The sequence below is a fragment of the Scylla paramamosain genome, chromosome 15 (assembly GCF_035594125.1).
Source record: "Scylla paramamosain isolate STU-SP2022 chromosome 15, ASM3559412v1, whole genome shotgun sequence".
NCBI classification, from domain to species: domain Eukaryota; kingdom Metazoa; phylum Arthropoda; class Malacostraca; order Decapoda; family Portunidae; genus Scylla; species Scylla paramamosain.
In genome coordinates, this window is record NC_087165.1 from 24,063,512 (window position 1) to 24,086,011 (window position 22,500).

At 41.3% G+C, this 22,500-nt stretch overlaps 2 protein-coding genes across 4 annotated transcripts in view; one reads left to right on the plus strand and one right to left on the minus strand.

Annotated features, from left to right (window-relative positions):
• Positions 1-4,201, minus strand: part of LOC135107255 (daxx-like protein) — a 7,614-nt gene extending 3,413 nt beyond the window's left edge. Inside the window, exons 1-3 of the mRNA XM_064016914.1 lie at positions 4,079-4,201; positions 1,711-1,809; positions 1-1,022 (exon numbers count right to left, since the gene is read on the minus strand). The exon at positions 1-1,022 is cut by the window's left edge and continues 3,413 nt beyond it. Of these exons, the coding sequence (XP_063872984.1) occupies positions 1-1,022; positions 1,711-1,809; positions 4,079-4,201 (1,244 nt within the window). The remainder of the gene's footprint in view (positions 1,023-1,710; positions 1,810-4,078) is intronic.
• Positions 4,202-4,489: 288 nt separating this feature from the next.
• Positions 4,490-22,500, plus strand: part of LOC135107711 (Fanconi anemia group J protein homolog) — a 72,739-nt gene continuing 54,728 nt past the window's right edge. For all 3 annotated transcript variants that reach the window (XM_064017898.1, XM_064017896.1, XM_064017897.1), the window contains exon 1: positions 4,490-4,548. The gene's annotated coding sequence lies outside the window, so the exon portion shown is untranslated. The remainder of the gene's footprint in view (positions 4,549-22,500) is intronic.

Consider the following 22,500-nt stretch of genomic DNA (forward strand, 5'->3'; position numbering starts at 1 on the left):
TTCTTTTCCATGTCAATATCAGTCACTTCTTTAGTGCGCATGTCGGTGGAGTTCTGAGATAGGGATGATGGTGTCAGAGAGTAGGCCTGCGTTTGGGTGTCTATGGCTAAGGTGTAAGATAGATTTGTTAGTGCCTCTTCGATTCTCCTATTTTGAGATCCTAAGTCCTCCCCCTCCTCGATGGTCCCAGAAAGAAGTTGCAGCACCTCCAAGATCCTGTTCTTGGCAGCAACAGGACTGCTGTCATTCTCCCCATCTAAGTCCTGAGGTTCCTGTTCTTGTATATCGGTGTTTTGTTCCTGAGACTTCTCGAAGACTTCTTCATGGCAGTCAGATGATGGACGAGGTGGTGAAAGAACAACCGTGGCCTCGGGCTGCCTGGGAGAAGTCACTGGAGAGTTATCACCCGTAGACTTATCCTCTACGAGGTCTTTCCGTGCACTGCTGGACAACACCTGATCACACAGTCTCTCGATGTCAGTTTGGACATGATGTTCAGCTGCACTGCCTTCTAGTCTGTTACATTCCACGGGGTGATGTCCTGCAGGTTCCTCACGTGTACTGCTGCACAACACCTGATCACACAGTCTCTCGATGTCAGTTTGGACATGATGTTCAGCTGCACTGCCTTCCAGCCTATGTTCATGTTCCTGAGAGGCAGGTTCGGATGCCGCAGGCAATGCAAGATCAAACTGTAGTAGACCAGAATCCTCTCCTTGAGGCTCGCAGTATCCCTGAGAAGAATTCATGGCGGATCCAAGCAGCTCCCCACACAGCGGGAGGGAGCTGAGGAGCTGACTACATTCCTCAGGTGCGGGAGACAAATCTGTGTTGGAAGTTCCCTCCTCGCGATTACTCCTGTCCCTGGTGGTGCAGGTACGCGAGGGCGAGGAGGGAGGAAGGAGCGGCAGGGCGGCAAGCTCTTCTGCCACATCGAGAGGGAGCTCAACGTGTAAATGTTTGTGGAGGATGGACCAAAGATGCTGTCCCAGACGCAGCTCCGCCTCCTCCAGGGTGGACACCTATGGAACGTTTCGGGTGAGGAAATGAGGCAGGGTGAGGGAATGTTGAGAGAGGATATCATAAAGAAAGGAACACACACACACACACACACACACACACACACACACACAATAGCTACGGGAGAGCAATGGATAAAAAGATACTTTAGAGATGAGTAAAAAAAAAAAATGAAGAAAAAAACTGGTGAGGCAAGAGATAACAAGTGGATGGGTTGTGAAATGAAATGATCTTTAACTACTATGGTCAGAGAGAGAGAGAGAGAGAGAGAGAGAGAGAGAGAGAGAGAGAGAGAGAGAGAGAGAGAGAGAGAGAGAGAGAGAGAGACCTGATTTCAACGCTGATTCGTGAGTTAACTATACCAGGCCGCTGTCTAAATCTTTTGCAGACATATATTACACTAATTATACTATCCTATTAAATAAGTATTCTTCAGATTGCTAAGAAGGCCCTGTTGCGCATATTTACGGAAATTGATATAACAGAAACCATATCAGGATAAACTATAATCATTTAAATACATCAAATTAAAGCAGTAAAAGAAATCATCATAAAGGAACTGATATACTATAATGTGGATAAGATATCGCATACTTAGTAGAAACATAATGATAAGGAATTAAGGTGTGAGTGTGTGTGTGTGTGTGTGTGTGTGTGTGTGTGTGTTAGAAGGCGAGTTTACTGTCGTACCTTGAGATGGCCCAGTACGGTGGTGATGAAGGCAGGGTTGGTGGAATGCCGAAGCACCGTCATCACCGCCTGCGTCACGGCGTACACCGTGTCCTTTGCCTGCGGGGTGACAGAGATGTACTGTGATGGCATACGCAGTTGTGATAGTAATTAATGGATGAATGAATGATGATGACGGTAGTGGTGGTGGTGGTGGTGGTGGTGGTGGTGGTGATGATGATGCTGCTGCTGATGATAATAATAATAATAATAATAAAAATAGTAATAATAATAATAATAAGTAGTAGTAGTAGTAGTAGTAGTAGTAGTAGTAGTAGTAGTAGTAGTAGTAGTAGTAGTAGTAGCAGTAGTAATAGTAGTAGTAGTAGTAATAATAACAATAATAATAATAATAATAATGATAATAATCAATGCATGCAGATTTTCCCCACACATACACGAGGGAAGAAAGAGGAAAAAAAAAATCTTAAGAAAATAACGAAACGAGGCGACCAAACAAACACAGCAGGCTTCATTCATCCCTGTCCTGGTGTCGTGGGAAACGGAAGTTCCTGGAGCAGTTCCCAGCCTTCAGCCCTCATTCATATCATACGTGCTTCACGACACCCAGGAAATGCCCAGACAGATATGTATGCTAAATCTCCATGACTTATGGATGACATTTAAACACAGCAACGATTCTTCACACAGCTCTTCGGTCAGACAGCGGAAGGTCTTGCACGGTAAAAATAACTATGCTCTTGTTCATGGCGCCTGAGATGAGTTATGGCGAATATACATATATTATAGCGTGGAGGCAAGCATGAGTGAAGGAGAAAACTGTGGTTGGGTGAAGTTAGCGTGCGCCGTGCAGCCAGCCAATCAGGAGAGCCGTCTAGGTCTAGGATCTCCACCGTTACAGACGCTGCCTCGGTGCTCATGAACAGCTTCCTTGAACGGGGTATAGTTTCCACCTTGCTTTTAATGCTATCTAACCCTGAATGTCTGTCATTTCACCACGGAACCAGCAAACACGTGTGAAAGCAGGCGGACTAACGTACAGATAAACAGACAATTATACAAGAAGAAATAATAAAAAAAAGATACTAATTTTGGGAAGATGAGTCACTTTCAAGACAGGAGAAAAGAAGACAATGAATGTGAAAAATAAATAAGTAGATGGCAAATACGTAGACTACTAGTACATACAAAATATTTAGTAAGTAAATAGTTATGAGTACGATAATGATGATGATGATAATGATGATGATGATGATGAAAATGGTGATAATTATGATGATTATGAAAGGTGGTACCAGCACCACCACCGCCAACAACAACAGCAGCAGCATTAGTAGCAGCAACCACAAGATCACATACGTTTGTTTTCACTGCAAGGAAAATCTCGCATTTATTTATTTATTTATTTTTTTAATACACATAGCCTCACACCTATGTTAAACAAGCAACGCCCACCATAATAATTTTCTTCATCAATAAGTTTAGTCTAGACAATGAAAGCAGTATTACTGAATTCTGAGTAAATCTGTCAGCACTTTATTTTATTCTTCAACTCATTACTCGTAAGCAAGAGTGCATTCCCTGGGGGTTTTCGGCGTCTTCTGACGACTACTTATAACAAATTCAACGAGTGAAAGTTACTGAGGATTTGAGGGATGATTTCAAGATAACAATAATAATTTAACAAGGATTCTGCAACACCAGTGGGAAAAAACAGTTCATGAGAGCACGTTTGATAATCTCTGTGGTCTTTAAAAACAGTTCTTATGAGGGCCTATCCGTTTCAAAATACACGCACAGTATCTTCTTTCTTCTCGGTCCACCCAGGATAAGAACCAGTATCACAGAGAGGGTAATAATAATGTTGTGTTGTTATTCAGTGTTTTGTGTACTCCCTCGTACATAAAAATACAGTACTTGAGAAAAGTTTATCACAAAAGTTGTTTACTCTCTCTCTCTCTCGAAAAAAAAAAAAAAGTGAAGCTACCGTATATTCATTCATGTTTTCCTACTAGATCAAGGATACAAAAGGAAACTGGAATAGACTTTAAAGATATCTGAATTAATAACATCAATAAGTTCATGTACAAAAAGCATGGGAGCGCGAGGGGGGGAAGTTCATGGCACGGCAGAAGCAGAGTAACAGCAAAGGCTCTAGAGACCTTGGTAACAGTCATGGGGTAAAAACGTCATCGCATCATGTTGAAGCAACCCGAGCAATGCCAGCCGCCGCCACTCAGCCAGCCATGGGGAGACTTCCTTAATCTTTTGATTGAAATATTAGCCTATTGTAGATATAAATACCTTGAATATAAACACTGGTGAAATGTGGTGCTATTATGGCCTAAAATGACAAAGTTTTACCTACCTCGAACCTGACAGGAGGCATTGTGTTAAAAAAAATAAATAAATAAATAACCGTGTGGTGACCCGCGCCACCAGCCAATATGCTCATTTCCCGCCAGTTATTTGTGACACATATTACAATCATAATAGACGTTTTATCCACATCCAAATAAAGACAAAAGATTAAAAAGAAAATAAGAAAACCAATAATATGTTATACACTACGGAAATACATATGACATTGCTTTATTATTTTTACGAGAGCAAAACATTTCTGATAATATGTTGCAGTCATTATGAACATATATATCGTATTCAAATAAAGCAAAAATAAATAAATAATAATAATAATGCGTAATAATGCACTTGGTTTCGCGCTCAAATATATATAATTACACTGTTTTGAAAATTTTTACACGAAGTGTTTTCATACCGGATCTATGTTTACATGTGACGTCACGTCAAGATCTGCGAGGCAAAACCAAACTCGTGGTGAGTATCTTTTTCCTTTTGTTTCTGTGCGCTGTGTCATGTGGCAGAGTTTTGATTATTGTAATCCTTGTGTGTGAGTGTATTTCCAGCCAGCTCAGTGAGGAGAGAGAGCAGTGCAGCAAGGCGAATGGCGGGGTCTGGAGCAGTGCATGACCTTGGGTGTTCCCGCCCTTGGCTTGCAATTTGTAATGTCAGAAGTAGGATGTTTCCCTTATCCTAGTGTGATATAATGCATTGAAATACCCATGATTTACCGCGAAAAATCGTATTGCATTGAATGGATGAGTTTTTGTAATTAGAAGCATAAAGAAGTGCTATTGCAAAGAAATGAGTAAAATTTCGGTAAGATGCATCCCTCTAATTTGAAGACGATTTGGGCGATTCGCTGTGAGCTTCCTTTGCTTTATTTCCATTTATAATAGATTTCAAGGCATGTCGAACAACTGCCACGTGTCTTGGCTGTCACATAGTCTCTTAATTGTCATGTAAAGTCTCCTAACTGCCATGAGCTATCTCTCAGTGAAATAGTTAAGATTATTAGAAAATCTTATTGATCGTAATGCAACACAACATTAACAAACATAATACCTTTAAAAATGTACAACATTATTAAAAATATGTAGATTAAGGAAATAATCATCAGATAGCAGTATCAGTGATGAAAAGTTGTCACTGTCCGTACTGCTGCTCTGAGGCCAAGTCCACAAGCTTGCAGCTGTTTGTCATGTTCAGGGGTTATGGTTGGGTAAAGTTAGGTTGTATGTAGTGATTTTGCCAATTTTTTGGGCAGCTATTACCAATAGGTAGCTGTTGGGAGTCAGCTTTGTTTCAGTGCTATGTGGTTCAGTGATCTAGAATAAACACGGGATTTTCAAGTCAAGCCGAGATCCCCACTTGGTGTGGCATGTGGATCCTAACTGACACTGGTGTATTGCAGATGATTTTGAATTTGTCATCACAATTTTAGTTAACAAAATATTTTGATTAACAGGATTCATATGATGGAAAGATAAGAATTCTGTTTCTGGAGGATGTAGCTTGCTGAAAAAAGTACGGGATGATGAAACCCACCGTAGTTGGTGAGAATCTCTCCCAATAGCAGAGTAAATTGCTTCTCAGCTTCCCTGTTCATGGAAGTAACATACAGAGTAGACGGGACATCTATTAAATTTATTGCAGCTGAAGTAGGTTTTGCTTCACATTTTTGCAACAAGGTATAAGTTCTTTGCTAATGGGTAGTATGCATATAGCACTGTTTTATAACTCTGCCATTACTCATGGTAAGGGTATAGGTGGACGCGTCAGTTAAAATTGTTATAGACGTAATCACCCAGCATATCAGAAAGCATGATCTTATTTAATACCAGATATTTACACCTTGCTGAAAGAAATGTATTGTAGTTATCTAACAATAGTAAAGGTAAAGGAGGTGAAATTAAATAAGATCATGTTTTCTGGTATATGGGCAGCCATCCAGAAAAATCCTTATTGTAATGAGAATTTGAACCTGGGAACATAAAGGGACAGACATAAGGGACAAGGGAATGAAACCTCTCTCTCTCTCTCTCTCTCTCTCTCTCTCTCTCTCTCTCTCTCTCTCTCTCTCTCTCTCTCTCTCTCTCTCTCTCTCTCTCTCTCTCTCTCTCTCTCTCTCTCTCTCTCTCTCTCTCTCTCTCTCTCTCTCATTTTATGTAATTTTCGCTTCATTGTTCCTCACGCTTTCTCGCTCGTATATGTAATTTAATTTTTGTTCTCAGTCAGTCTCATTCTGTTTAGCAATCATTAGGATTGTTCTTACTTTCAGAGAGAGAGAGAGAGAGAGAGAGAGAGAGAGAGAGAGAGAGAGAGAGCTCCGACTTAGGTGGGATTTACTGTATGTAGATGTGTGATGCTGACAGTAGGTAAATGTGACCAATACTTGTCAAAGCAGTGCAAAACTTGGGGTGATGATGTGTGAAACTCGGGATGGTAAGAATTTGTTGTGTTATCTCAAATTTAGTAGTGCAAATGTGGTCATTTTTATGTGTTTTTTTTTTTCTTTTTTCTTAATTGAGGATTTTTTTATATTATTTTCTGGCTTCCTGGATTCAATCTTTTTTTTTCACATAGGTTCTTCATTTGCTATAAGACACATTTATAACAACAAATGCTACCTTGGAATGAATCAAGTTTGTTGTCATGTACCTTGCCTGTATTTAGGATCAGTATTGTGTAAAACAAGCCAAGGCGGAGCATGCAATTCAGTGGAAAGATTAAAAGAGAAAAATGATTGATGAACTTAACTTAATTGATTTGTGTTTTTTTTCAGCAGTATGTGAAAATCAAATTAATCTCTAGGGGAATTAAAAAAGAAACTAATGGGGCAGGACATTTTGTGACCAGTACTGAGGTGATGATTAGGAGACATAAAGGGATTATTCAAGGATAAAGGCTCAAGTTTGCAAGGGTGATGTGAGTGGATAGAACCAAGATTAGATTCTTTTGTTGCGATCACTAATTTGGAAGCATTAGAGCCATTGAAAACCTCTTGAGTGACCAGTGACCACTCAGTATCTACTTTGTTATAGTGTGTGATCAATTATCTCTCTTGAATATTATAAGGCTACCTGTTAAAAGTTATATTTTATAACGGGTCTTCCTGTCACGCACTCAGCATCCACTCCAACTTTGTATATCCTCTTCATCCCCTCACTTCTTCTATTCTCTTCACATGATTGTCTTATTTAAAGGTATTTTAGAACTTGTATCATTCCACTATACAATTACATACTTTAATCTTTAACAGACATACTAAACTTTCTTTATAAACTTAAACTTCTTCCACCATTCATCCTGTTCTCTCCTGAAGCATCTCTCAAGTAGCTCATCTTAATTGCTTGAAATTGAGGTCATTTCTATATAGCACTGCCACTTGTCATTAATATTTCTGTTACCATATCACAACTGTTTTTTCTTACCATTACTGTCATCTTTCATGCATCAGGTCCTGTGATCTTAACCTGGGTTGAGGAAATGAGTTATAAGAGAGGAGCATGTGGACTGACTAGATGGGAGGGTGAGAGCAGTGAAAGTGCACATGAGAGGTGTGGAATGAGTGCCTGTGCTAGTGGTGTAAAGTGTGGAATGGTGAAATGGCTGAAAAGGAACACACTGGGATGGTATGGCCATTGTGAGAGGATGAAGAGCAAAAAGTTTGTAAAGAAAGTGTATATGAGTAAAATAATGAAGGTGCTAATAAGAGATGAAGTCCACTTATAAGATGAAAGGATGGTGAAAAGGAGTATGTATATATGTGAAAGAAATTAGTAGAGGTCGAGCAGTTGAACAGGCATGAAGGAAGTATCTGGATTGGGAGAGATGGAGGCTTTTCTGTCATTACTATCCTGGTGAGGGATGCACTGAAAGGAGCAATGCATCAGAGAAATAGACAGCCAATAGAAACTTACTGATTATTAATTGTGCATGGTTCATTAAGCTGATATTTGATATTGCTATATGTATTCACTCAGTACTGATGGTAAATGTTTGTGAAAGCAGATAATACTCCTGTAGTTTTTTGAGGGAGGCATGAATATCACCTCAGTAGTATTCATGTAAAGGCCAGCAATGGTTAATTTTCATCTCATTGTGTAATAAGTTAGAAACTGAAGACTTTCACTATTTGTGGCATTTAACAACTTGACGTTGAAATGCCTGGCCATAGTACTGCACAGTGCATGGTGTCAGAAGTGTAATAGAGGAGGATGCTACAGAGTTAGTTTTTTATTTATTTTTATTTATTTATTTATTTTTTCTTTATCATGATCTTATGCAGCATGGAGTTGAGATGCGTAGAACTTTGAGACAACACCATGAAAATTCTTCATCATAATTATCATCATTATCATCATGTTATTTATTTATTTTGTTTTGTTTTTGTTTTTGTTTTTGTTTTTTGTCATTATTATTATTATTATTATTATTATTATTATTATTATTATTATTATTATTATTATTATTATTATTATTATTATTGATTTCTTTTATTTTCCATTTAATAATCATTATGTAATCATGCTATGTGGGATTAAATGGTTCAAGTTATTCTTTTTGACACTATATGCATATCTTTCAGTGTTAACTATGCTAGATTATAGAACAGAGAGGAGGCTGAGCTTGAATAAAGATGACAAGGATAAAATGGGTCAGGCAGTGAAGGGTTGCAGTGAATACTAATGATGACATGATGATTAGAGTGATAGATGGTACACATGAATTTTTGAATGAAGAGTGATGCATCCACAGGTGTTCTGTTGCATGCAATTTGAGGGTTGGCATATAACACACATACCTCGTATATCTGACTGTCAGAGACATGCAAATTACTGTTTTATTGCTGAGAAATGTCTGATGGCCTTAGTTGAAATTTGTGTATGGTAAAGTTATGGAGGTGGGATATATGATAGTTGAGTAAATCATGGCAAGTTTCAGCACTCAAAAACATGACTTTGGTGGTTGCAAGAATTTTAAATTTGATGCAGTTGTAACACCACGATCTTTGTTTTGTTGTTTACGTTGAGGTTTCATGCCACACAATGTCCCACATGAACATGATGTTTGGTGATGTACACATTTCCTGCTTTTCAGACTATGTTGAGATTTCATATTACTAACTCACCAACATAGCTGGGTGTGGTAACTAAAAATTGATCATGATAACTGACAAATTGATATTCATAACCTTATCGGTGATAATCGATAACTGGCAATAGATTTATCACATGATAACTGATAACTGATAAATCGATGAATCTGAAATTCCGATACTAGTGATAACGATATTGATATTTTATGTAAAAAATTCATAAATCTAAAATCTTTATTTTTATCTTAATCATAGAAAACTTGGAAAATCTTAGAAAAAATTCAAATTCAATGTTTATACTGTCTTTTCACTAATGAAAAGTACTGCTTTAAATAAAATAACTACATTTGATTTTGAAAGTTAAAAACTTCAACATGCTTTTGTTCCAAAAACTAAAATTATCAATTATCACTAGTTTGGAACCAAAAGTATCGGCAATACTGATAAATCAGTAATGCGGGAAAAATAATTATTGGATAACCGATAACCTGATGCCATTATTGTGATGAATTGTCTCGATAATTATCTGCGATACTGTCTACATACATGCAATGACATGCACTAGTAAGTATTGAGTCTTAAATATATAAAAGAATGAAAAAAAGGAAATTTGATGGGTAATGAATGATATTAGTAATGGATCTTCATCAAGAACCTCATCACTGAGAACAGCAACTTGGTGAACAGGGCTAAGGAGTTACGTAATAAGAATGTTGCCCATCTGCCACGCTTTTCCAGGAACCTGAACTTGTCTTCATTGTGAGCCAAGCATGCTGACCACTGCTCTACGCGCTTTGTGTGTGCGCGTGGGGTGAGGGTGCGCAGGCTCGCGTGTTCTTGCTTTCACGTATGCGTACACGCTCGAGTAATAGCAAAATATTGTTGAGAGAGAGAGAGAGAGAGAATTTTGTGAATGGGAATCAGACACTTCTTCATTTGTTTCCCAACACCAGGCAATCAAACTGTTGGCTGGGCAGTGGGTGTTATTAGACTAATGATAAAGTGTGCGCTAATTAAGTCATGGGAAGCAGGTGCGAACGTACGTTTTTGGCTTTACCTGGCTTAGATAGTTTGATTTCTTTTCTTCTTTCAGTTATCAATTATTTAAATTTTTTTGTTGTTGTCATCTTGTGAGTCGCAGTCCAGTCTTTGTATCCTGGCGTCTCTCTCTCTCTCTCTCTCTCTCTCTCTCTCTCTCTCTCTCTCTCTCTCTCTCTCTCTCTCTCTCTCTCTCTCTCTCTCTCTCTCTCTCTCTCTCTCTCTCTCTCTCTCTCTCTCTCTCTCTCTCTCTCTCTCTCTCTCTCTCTCTCTCTCTCTCTCTCTCTCTCTCTCTCTCTCTCCCCAACATTAATTACTTGAATATCATAAAAAAAAAAAAATCAGGCATTGCCACTTTTGTATAGTAAATGGATGAAACGTTACTTACAAGAACTGTAGAGAGAGAGAGAGAGAGAGAGAGAGAGAGAGAGAGAGAGAGAGAGAGAGAGAGAGAGAGAGAGAGAGAGAGTCTTTCCTCAGTATCATGAAATTAGAGAAGGAAAAAAAACAGGAAAAATCTAAAAATGTTGGCTTGTTGCAAGATACTTTTTTTTTTCATATTTTTCCCTTCTTTATTCCCCACTTCCCTTCTCTTCTCTGCGCTTACCCTTCACTGCTTTCCCTTTCAAACCCCCCTCCTGTATTTTCACTTTTCTCTCTCTATCTCTCTCTCCCTTCCCTTCACATTTCCCCCACTTTCTTCTCCTCTCCTCTCCTCCCCCTTCCCTGCTGATACCCTCACGCTCCTCTCTCGACTCGGCATGCTAACCTCCCTCCTTCCTCTCTTCCTCGACGCAGCGAGTGTTGTGCAAACGGTGGTAATGTGCGCCTGAGTTATGGGTGGGAGAACATCCGCTAAGTGTGGGTTGCAGGTTATCTTGGGCATGTTTCACGACCTAATGACGGGGGAGGGGGTGGAGGCGAGGGGTGTTGGGTGTCCGAGGTGAGGGAGGTGTGTGTGTGTGTGTGTGTGTGTGTTAGTGATGGTGATTACTCGTGGATTTTCTTGTAAGTTTTTCATGGTGTGTTTGTATTGTGATGTAATTATTTAAGGTAAGTTTAATTAAGGGTGTTGTGATTGAAACGGGTTCTCAATGTAGCAAGGAAATATAACTACTACCTTTGCAAGTTTCCACTGTGTGCTTGTGCTTGTGATGGTAGGTAACTAGAGTGAGTGTAAGGGTATACGGGTAGTCAGGATGTGGTGGTAGTTTTATACATAAAGGTCAAGGTAAATAATAATGTGTTATTAAGAGACAGTTTGGTAACGGTGCAGTAGATTCAGTTTGGTTTCTAGTGGAAGGTTAAGTTACATCAGGTCAAATTTGGTTAGGTTAGGTTAGACAGGTGAACAAGGTACGAAGGTATAGTTACATCATAATGAGGTGTTGTTGATGGCAGTCGTTATGTTCAGTGGCGTATAGACTGAGAACAGCCGCGGTAATGGCAGTGGTGATGGCGATGATGGATTGGACATGCAGCGGAGGTCGGGAGGTGTAGGAAGAGAGAACCAGGAGGAGGAGGAGGAGGAAGAGAGAGGAGATGGCGTGATGGATGGTCATTACTGCCTGCAATTAACACCGGATGAACTACCTCCGCCCTCACCTGATACCATCACTGCTGCCGTCTCCCGCCCCTCTTCCCTCCCACTTTCCTGCCCCTCCTTCCAGCAGCACCTGTCTTTCCTCCTGCCATCAACACCCACTCCTCCCCCCAACCCTCACCCACTTTCCTGCCTCACCTATTAGCATCACCTCTCTCTCTCTCTCCTCCTGCCACCAGCACCCACCCCCCTCTTTCCTCTCTTTTCTCTCTTTCCTCCGCTCTATCACCCCACGATCCCTTTTTCCTGAGTTTCCCCTTTCCATCACCGCTCCTTCGTTTCCCCTCCTGCCGTCACTCCTTCCCATCACTCCCCATTTCCCTTCCTCTCTCAGCTCGATCTATCACATCACGTTTGTATAGGATATTAGTGGCGAGAGAGAGAGAGAGAGAGAGAGAGAGAGAGAGAGAGAGAGAGAGAGAGAGAGAGAGAGAGAGAGAGAGAGAGAGAGAGAGAGAGAGAGAGAGAGAGAGATGGATGGATAAGATCAGCTGATGACAATAGCACTTTTTGTCTGGTGTGGTAATTGTGCCCGGGCTTCCTGCCGCTACAGGGAGGAGGAGGAGGAGGAGGAGGAGGAGGAGGAAAGTGGTGACTGCGGGAGGTGAGGTGCTGCAGGTGTGATATGAGAGAGAGAGAGAGAGAGAGAGAGAGAGAGAGAGAGAGAGAGAGAGAGAGAGAGAGAGAGAGAGAGAGAGAGAGAGAGAGAGGTTTAACCCGCTTCTTATTTTTCACATTAACTTTTCCTCTCTCCACCACCACCACCACCACCACCACTGTCATTATTAGGTCATCATCATCTCCTTCTCTTATTGTGACCTGATCCTCTCCTGGTCATTATCGCTCTCATTGTATTCTCCCTTATCCCCTCCCCCTGCTCTTTCTTTCCTCTTCCTTCTTAATTCCACCTCCCTTTCTTTTTTTACCTTTTTCTTTCCTTTACTTGTTATCTCCCTACCTTCACATTACCTTCTCTTCACTCTCTTTCTCTTTTGTTCCATTTTCTTTCATTTCTTCCTTCACTCCCCTTCCCTTTCCTTCGATTCTCTTCGCTTTTCTTCTCTTCCCTTTCCGTTTCTTTCGTTTCGTTTTCTTTTCGTGTTTTTTTTTCGTTTCGTTTCGTTTCGCGTCCTTTCCTTTCCTGTTCCTAATTCCGTCCTCCTTCACCTCCCCCCCTCTCTCTCTCTCTCTCTCTCTGATTGATAGTTTTTTTGGTGTTTAAATGACAGTTTTTATGTATATAGATAAATATTTTGTACATGTCAAGAAGACTGTCATAGAAAAATGTCCGCCCAACATGCCCGTCCCAGAGTCAAAAGGAGTGGGACAGTTGAGTTCCGCAGGTGTTTTGATATCCCGGTCTTGAAACACTTCAGGTCATAGGAAGGAGAAAAACAAATAGGTGGAAAATCGCAGAGGACATGATAGTGGTAAGTTGCACGGACAGTAGAAGCGGGCTGCGTTATAATGTCTTACTGAGTTTAGCTTATTGCACACTGAGGGAACTGACATCAAATTAAAATGGATTGTTTGCTATAGAATATTTTATGCAGATACTTTGTGTTAAGATTACTGCAGAAGTAACCATTGCCACCATCTGTTACATGCTGGGGATGAAATGCTGTGCTTGCTACATAGGCTTTCCTTACCTGTTGTTTTAATGTATTTTTTTTTTACCTGTTGTTTAATGTATTTTTGAAGAACGCTAACATTGTGGTTGGAAACAGACTCATCCGCCCTGACAACTTCACTTCACAGTATTGACGCCAACAGCCACCGGAAGTAATGTTTTGATCAATTTCGTATAATGTACAAGTAATTGACTCATTACATCGTTACAGTTTCTCTCTTAATGTTTCCAAGCTCAGGCTTCAGTTTTGGAATAACCCAAGTAATAATAGACATTAACAATATAATATAAGCTGTGTGTTACTCTTGTCCGAGACCAGTTTTTGAGGATATCCGGCACAAACGGTGATTGAATACAGATATTATGACAAATACATATAATCTGTACTAGTGATTTACTGGAATAAGCATTGCTGTCTTGAAGTGTTTCGCTTTTACAGGTAGTCGTGAGTGTATTTTCTTAGTGTTCTCAAAATCCGGGTAGAGTCAAGAGAAAAGTAATTTTTATGCAAGGTTGTGGTGTTAGTTACGTGTGGCAAAATTGTCGACTCCAGAACTCTGCTTGATTTAGCTTTCCCTCCTTGCTACGACTGTTTTAAGAGAGAAATATCAAGAAACCTCTAAAACTAAATTGATAGCACCGATTGGAACTGTTTTTACTTATTTCTTTTTATCGGGAGGGCATTTTTTATTTAGTTATTTATTCATTTATTTATTTTATCTATTTCTTTATATATTTTTTTTTAACTTTTACACTTGGCTAACTTTCTTCATAAGCGAAAAAAAAAATAAAATAAATAAATAAAACAAGTGATTTGTGATCCAGTGCACCTGACTGCCTCCCGTGGCCTCACAGCACGCGGGCACTGAAGCAGAGTGGTTGGTGGGTCTGCAGGCCTTGCTGAAGACTGAAGATCCATCCTTGGCTCATGCAACACCAAAAACTAATTGATCGGATCTCCCCTCCTCTGACCTTATCTCCCCGCGTAGTGGTGAAACATTTGTCACCTGGGTTTTATTGCTTTCTGCACGTGTTTTTGTTATATTTCTGTATTTTTATTCTGAATTTTTATTTTCTTTCATTTTTTCTTTATTGGAGTTTGCGAGGTATGACTGTTAACTGGAAATGTGTGTTTATTTCTACTTCCTTCTGTTAATTTTTACAATATTGAAGAATAAAATTGTGGACACTAATTGACTATGTTTTTATTAGATCGGAATACAAAAATGGCGGCTGTCTTCATTTTAGCAGCGGTTTTACTTGCCTTTACCTTTCTTGTCTGAAGCCCTTACTACCACGGCCGAGGTGTGACTGTCAGTGCAATGTTAACCCCCGGAGATGTCTCGACTCGCGAAGGCTTGCACCGGGTGACTGGCATCGAAGTAGGGAACAGGTGTCATATCTTTTGTGACTCAGAAGTTCATCTCATTCTGTGCTTTGTTCCAATAAAATCCTCGGCAGACTCCTTGTGTTACCGAGGGTCGCACAGATAACGAACATTTGCGCATCCGATTTGCATATATTCTTTTCTCGATGTGGAGTTTTGCTGGTGCTGTGTGTGTCTCTTCATGCACGGGGCAGTGGGGGGAGGGAGGGCAGGGTGAGGTTTCGTTGCGCAAATTGAGGGGTTTGTTGAGGGGTTGAGAGGAGAAGGGGTGGCTCAGCTGTTCACGGGATATTTATTTTTGTGCATCCTGTTTTGTTTGTGTTGTAGGAGATATTACAACGTGTTTTGCGGGACACTTTTGCAGACCAGCTGAGGCTCAGAGCTACCTTTTAAATTCGCTAAATTTTTTATTCTTTTTGCCATTAGCGCCTTTCTCTCCCAGACTGCACATCCATCTATACGGATTAGCGGCATTTTGATAAGGCCCTTTTGATGTGATTCTTAGGCACTGTTGACCCTGTTGGCACTCGACGGCTCGCCACCAACAGGGACCCGATGCCTATCTCAGATATTTTGTTTCATGGAACTGAGAAGTGGATGATGGAATATAGATTACTGCACACCAAATGAAACGTATAAAATAAAGGTATTATACTTATTTAAACGTCATTTAAAGGCGTCACTTGTAATTTTTTTTCAGTCTTACGGTGCTTCGTCCTCCGAGGTTTAGCGAGAGCACATGCCACTCCTCGGAAATAGATACATTGGAGCTTCTTGTGTCACTAAACCTCCTCACGATTTGTTCACCTACGTTGTTTATTCTGGGAACAGTGCAAGTAGGTTGTGGCTCTTTGGCTGCAAGGGCTGTATTGTGGTATACAGGAAAGCGGGAATGGGGAGAGCACACGCGAGGATTACACACACACACACACACACACACACACACACATTCTCTCTCTCTCTCTCTCTCTCTCTCTCTCTCTCTCTCTCTCTCTCTCTCTCTCTCTCTCTCTCTCTCTCTCTATCTATCTCTCTCTCTCTCTCTCTCCCCCATAGCACAGATGCGTCACCACTTGCGAGGAGTGTTAATGATTGGTGCCTGCGAGTCCAGTGACGGCCGTACAGGTGCGGCATCCTTTGCACGTGAAATAGAATGAATGGCGAGGAATTGCCAGACAACTCTGAGGTGATAACGAATATTTACGATGGTGATGTATGGGATAGATAGATACATTTGATAGATAGATAGATTAATAGATTGATGACGCTTTATTTGTGGTGAGATATGTATGACTGTTGGAAGTCGTATATGATCTTGCGAATGTAAATGTATGTAATTGATACGAATTAAGTAAAGATTATAAATTATGACTCCACAACCCTTGAACCCACAAGCACCTTAGAAACTTAGGGACGCATAGATATCATACATCAGAAGCACGACTGATAGACAGACAGACGGATTGATATGTTAGATATTGTCATACGAAACATTATATCAAAGTCAACGTAACTTATAGTGTCACCTCGTTCCCGGATGTCACGGTTTTCCCTCCCTCTGTCGCTCCCCTCCCCACCCATCGCTTTCTGCCGCCCCATTGTTTGCCTGCTGCCGTTGACCTTCTGACGGGCTGACACTGCAGGTAAATGATTCGTGGACGCCTTAAAATGGATAAGCTTGTGATATGTATTGTTCTTTTGCTTAGTAATGCTGATGCGAGTTGTTCTTAGGTGTTTGTACTTTTTTCTTTCTCTCGATGTGATGTGTTTATTTTGTTGTTCTATTTTGAGTTATTTATTTATTTATTTTTTTTAATCTGAGGTGGATGAGTTGCGTCATTGTGACTATCGGTTACCTTACTTCTACTGCTACTGCTACTGCTACTACTACTACTACTACTACTACTACTACTACTACTACTACTACTACTACTACTACTACTACTACTACTACTACTACTACTACTACTACTACTACTACTACTACTACTATGTTGTCCATCCTCTCTGAATGCGAATGAAATCTTAAAAAAAGTACCATTTCGAAACACACACACACACACACACACACACACACACACACACACACACACACACACACACACACACACACACACACACACACACACACACACACACACACACACACACACACACAAAATAAAACAAAATGCATGAAACATTTTTCCAACTTTTTTTTTTTTTTGGCTTACAGGAAGTACAGGAGTGCCCCAAGTTACCATGCCTTCTCCCTCCCTAACCCCCTTTCCCCCACCATCACATCTGCGCCTAGTAATGCTTCATGCTCTCGAGGTGGTATAGTGCTTTCGTTTGTCACGCACGTAGTAAGGACAAAAAACACCGCCGGTTGTCTTGCCGTTGATATATCGCGCGGCTGTTCTTTCTGTTGCGCGGTAGCGGTATGTTACATGTGTGGATGAGGGAAAAGAGAAGGAAGAAATGTATTCGCGTACTATAAAGAGAAAAAAAAGTGTGTTTTGCTTTTTGGGCTGTTTTCTGTTGTGCATTTTTGGTTGTATACGTTTGTGTGTGTGTATGAGAGAGAGAGAGAGAGAGAGAGAGAGAGAGAGAGAGAGAGAGAGAGAGAGAGAGAGAGAGAGAGAGAGAGAGTAGACTATAGCCGGGGAAAGTTGGAAAGAAAGATACAGAAGAAAAACTAGCGACATCAAAGTGTGCGTGCTGGCGGTGCGTGTTCAGGTAGTGGTGACGGAGGTGTTGCGGGCTGCCTGCGTGTATGCTGCGTGCGTGCGTGCGTGCTGAGGGGATGCGAGGGTACAGTTGCGTGTGATGGATGGTGGAAGTGTGTGTGTGTGTGTGTGTGTGTGTGTGTGTGTGTGTGTGTGTGTGTGTGTGTGTGTGTGTGTGTGTGTGTGTGTGTGTGTGTTAAAGACTTCGGACATATACTAGGTACATTAAGCAGAAGTATTACTGTTGTGACTGATGCATCTTGGGATGGTAGTAATGGCGGTGGTGGTGGTGATAGTGATGGTGTTGATGATGTTGTTGTTTGTTGTTGTTGTTGTTGTTGTTGTTGTTGTTGTTGTTGTTGTTTTACTTGATTTGATGATTCTTAATAAACCGTCTGTCCTACTACTACTACTACTACTACTACTACTACTACTACTACTACTACTACTACTACTACTACTACTACTACTACTACTACTACTACTACTACTACTAAGGAAAGCGGGCCGTGAGTTTGATAAATGACTGAGAGTGACTGGTGACACACTGGGGCAGAGAGACGTGGGTGTCGTGCAGAGTGGCCAGGCGGGAGTGGGCGGCGGAAGACACAGGTGTTATGGCGGTAATTAGCGGTCCTTGGTACATATTGTCTCGCGTCCGGTGCCGCCCATCCCGTTCGTCAGTTTGGGCGGCACCGGCAAGGGTGTCAGGTGCTTTGGGGCGGATCAGGGGGTCTTGTGGATGTGTGGATCATGTGGTTCATAAGAGAGTTGAATGGGTGAGGTGAGTGGGAAGGATGTTGTGTTGATGGGGAGTTTCGTGTGTGTGTGGTTGGGAGGGAGGGAGGTACTAGAGGGAGGGAGGGAAGGCGTCCTGGGTGGGTGTTGGGTGAGGGTGGGAGAGGGCGTTGGTGGCCGGGCGTGGGTGTGATAACCGACAGGGAGGGTGGGAATTTGCATCATATTATTACGGGTCTAACAATGCTGGTGTGTGTGTGTGTGTGTGTGTGTGTGTGTGTGTGTGTGTGTGTGTGTGTGTGTGTGTGTGTGTGTGTGTGTGTGTGTGTGTGTGTGTGTGTGTGTGAGAGAGAGAGAGAGAGAGAGAGAGAGAGAGAGAGAGAGAGAGAGGCCCCTCCTTCACCTTTGTAGTTCCGCTCCTCGCTGCTCACCTGTCTCCCGTAAGGTGACGTGGCGGTGCAGTGCAACACGTGACTCCTGGCGTAGTTTTATTGAAAATTGTTAATTAGCCTTTTCACTAACGGCAGTATGACACTTGAGGTTTTCATTTCAGTAAAAGTAGATTTATTTAATGAACATTTAATGAACGACAGACATTAAATGATTTCACTGGCCCGGTGCTTCGTTTTGGGTGTGGTGGGATCTTTCAGTATTATACTTTAAACTTATCTCAGACTTCTTCTTTAACTTGTGGAAAAGCCATGGGAGTTAAAGAGTGAAGTCATGTAATGTATGAAGCTTGTTCGTTATTCGTCATAATATTTAAGAAATTGCTGTGTTTCCATATTATTAGGGTGTATAATTCTGTAAGTGGAAGATCCTTTGTTATTCAGGCAACTAAGTAATCAGCATGGTGTGTTTCTGGTGCCAGTCTTTAATTCGCATTACGAAACCTTCGGATTTTATTTTTATTTTATTTTATTTTTATTTTTTATTTATTTATTTTTTTCTGTAAAGTTGGAAAGGTATGATCATAAATGAAATTGTTTGAACAGAAAGAATATTTTATTGTAATACAACGTATTTATTCAATATTATAGAAATTTTTTTTATCTGCAGGATAGGAGGTTTCATTGTTCTGCATGTTTTGCTCTATTTTGCATAATTTTGTGTGTATTTATCATCTGCAAATGTTGAGATAAAGAGACGCAGGATATTTGCGGTAGATTATTTCTGAACTGCGAAAGTAACTGCCGCATTTGTGGGAATTCAGTACAAACAGGTATAATTTGAAGCATTGCTGAGCGGAAAACGACGATTTAAGTAAGATGCTCATTAGAACAAATGCACGACTAACACCTGGTCATTACTCAGCCAGTAGTGTTAAGGCGGCGCGGCAGGGCAGGTGCTGTGCTGCCCCTGAGATCTGTCGCGCACCACACTACATTTAAATATTTATAACATCTTGTTTCTCCTTGATGTTAAGAATAATGTGATTCTGAGAAAATAACTAGCAAACAAGCACTTCAGATGTATTGGTGTGGCCATCTCAGTTGACGAGAACAAGTTTGTATGTTTGGAAATCTGCATGATGGTATCAACAAACTGTTACTTCCCGCAGAGGGAGGTGAATATTTGAAAACTTTATGAGACTCGTGCGATCAAAAAATATATTGTGTAATTTTGGTAATATGTGATTAAATTTTCTCTCAGTTAACTTGTTCGGGATTGGCAAATTAACCAGTTTCCTCTCTCCAAAATATTATGTATTCTCGGTTGGCGCAGCTTCACGCAAGTGTTTATAGTGTGTGTGTGTGTGTGTGTGTGTGTGTGTGTGTGTGTGTGTGTGTGTGTGTGTGTGTAATCCACGTTTCTTTGCCGATCAACATTTTATTCCTCTTAATTGTAAGCGATCATTCTGCAAATATATATGAGATACCGTAGATTTACAAAACGAAAAGGAGAGAGAGAGAGAGAGAGAGAGAGAGAGAGAGAGAGAGAGAGAGAGAGAGAGAGAGAGAGAGAGAGAGAGAGAGAGAGAGATACCATTTATATACATACTGCTACATAAGTATGATACTCTAGAAAAAAAAATAAGGCCAATAATAAGGGGCACTCGAAGCACATATAAGGAAAATCGACACTAGGGAAACCTGAATCAAGAAAAAAATCCTTTATCGCAAATTATAAGAATCATATTTAAACGCAATTAGAACATCCATAAGAATTTCAGTTTTTCCAGTGCTGTGATCTGGGTCTAAGATAACAGTTCACCGGGAGGATGGCATGGCAGCAGCATCACTAAAGCCGGGTAGCTCTCTTGCTCTGAGCGGAGTGCCTGCATGGAGCGAGAACAGAGGGATACTAGCATTGTCATTGTCTCCCCCCATCTCTCTCTCTCTCTCTCTCTCTCTCTCTCTCTCTCTCTCTCTCTCTCTCTCTCTCTCTCTCTCTCTCTCTCTTGCAGTGGCATAAAAAATAACATATGGCTAATGTCTCCATAAAAGTTATTGAAATAAGGAAGAAAAGTAAAAAAAAACCAGCTTTAATTCCTGCGCATGTCACACAAGGGTTGTTACTTGGAAATGACCTCATCCGAGCACGTCTTCGCACTTGCTTTGAAGAGATGAACCTTTAAATTACAATATATGCTTGTGGTGATATTGTGTAGTGTTGGTAGATAAGGATATTCAGTACTGATGCCTTTTCTCTCTCTTCTCCGTGTCGCTCCGGGCCTCCTCACCCCTCCCTTCCCTCCTCTCCTCCTCCTCCCGCCCCCTCTGCCGCTGCTTCGTCGCCTGCGTCTAATCTGCCGGGTCGGAGGTGTCAGTAGCGGAAATAATAAACAAAATAAGCTTTCGTCCTTCCTTTCCATGTCGTGCAATTCAGAATTAGTGTGGTGAGGCGGGATGTTCCTCACCACAGGGCTGGTCGTGTGTGTGTGTGTGTGTGTGTGTGTGTGTGTGTGTGTTAACTTCTGTGAGCCTTATGGGTGGTTGTGTGATGGTGATGATAGTTAGTGGTGATGAAAATAAATGGTGATGATGCATGTGGTAGTGAGTGACTGCGGTGATGGTAACAGTGACAAGCATGATAACATAGGTGGGGATTGCTGAAATAGTCATGATGGTGATGGTAGTTGGTGATGCCTAGTTGCGATAGTGTCTAGATACGTGGTGGTGGTGGTGGTGGTGGTGGTATCAATTCCCCCTTCCCCCGTACCACGCGCATTTGAGGCCGGACGGTGATAATAGCGGTAGTAATGATAATGGATGATAATAATGAGGACAGTGGTGGTGGTGGTGGTGATGGCAGTGATGATAGTTGGGGTGGGGGGGTGTGGGGGGGAGAGTCGTGACGGCGAGTGAGGATCCTTAAGTAAACAGCAAACTTCATAAATCTCACCTGAATTTTTCTAGAGTAGGAGGAGGAAGAGGAGATGGGGGTGGGGGGAGGTAGGAGAAAGAGGAGGAAAAGAAAGAAAGAGGAGTAGGAGAGAAGAAGGAGGAAAAGGAGGAGGAGGAGGAGGAGGAATGAAGAAGAAATGACAGGAAGAAAGAAGATAGAGGAAAGAGAAAGATTAGGAAGAGGGCAACGAAGATGGAGAAACAACAATTGAAACGAAAGAGGAAGAGGAAAAAGATAAAAGAAAAAGCAAAGAAAGAGGACGAGGAAGAGGAAGAGGAGGAGCCGAAAAAAGGAGGTATGAGGAAAGAGAGAGAGGAAGAATTAAGAAAGATAAACAAGGCGTAAAAGGAGGAGGAGGAGGAAGAAAGGGAGAGAAGAGGAATTAAAAAAGGAACAATACCTAGGAGGAAGAGGAGGAGGGGAGAGGAAGAATTAAGGAAGGAACAATATGGATAAGGAGGAAGAAGAAGAAGAGGTATGGCAGACGAAAGGAGAGGAAGAATTAAGAAAGAGGAACAAGGTTTAGGAAGAGGACTGGTATAGGAAGGAGAGGAAGAGGACTGGGAGGACAAGGGCTGACTGTCTCGAGAGGCGCCCTAATGAAGGCCCCACGATAACGTACAACCAGCGCCACAAATCGTTATCGGCGGCATTACTCCCGGTATCAGCAATGCCTGTGGTTTGCGGAGAGGCGCGTAATGAGCGGTGTGGGGCAGGAACAAGTTGTAATTATATCTCCGCCAGACGCCAACCGCTGAGATAATATGCGCAAACACTTTCCCTCCTCCACCTGAAATGTGTGGTGCAGAAACGCGTGTGATACCTGCCAATCTGAGCTCCGTAAGTGGACCTAATTGCCCAGGTATGCCAGGTAAT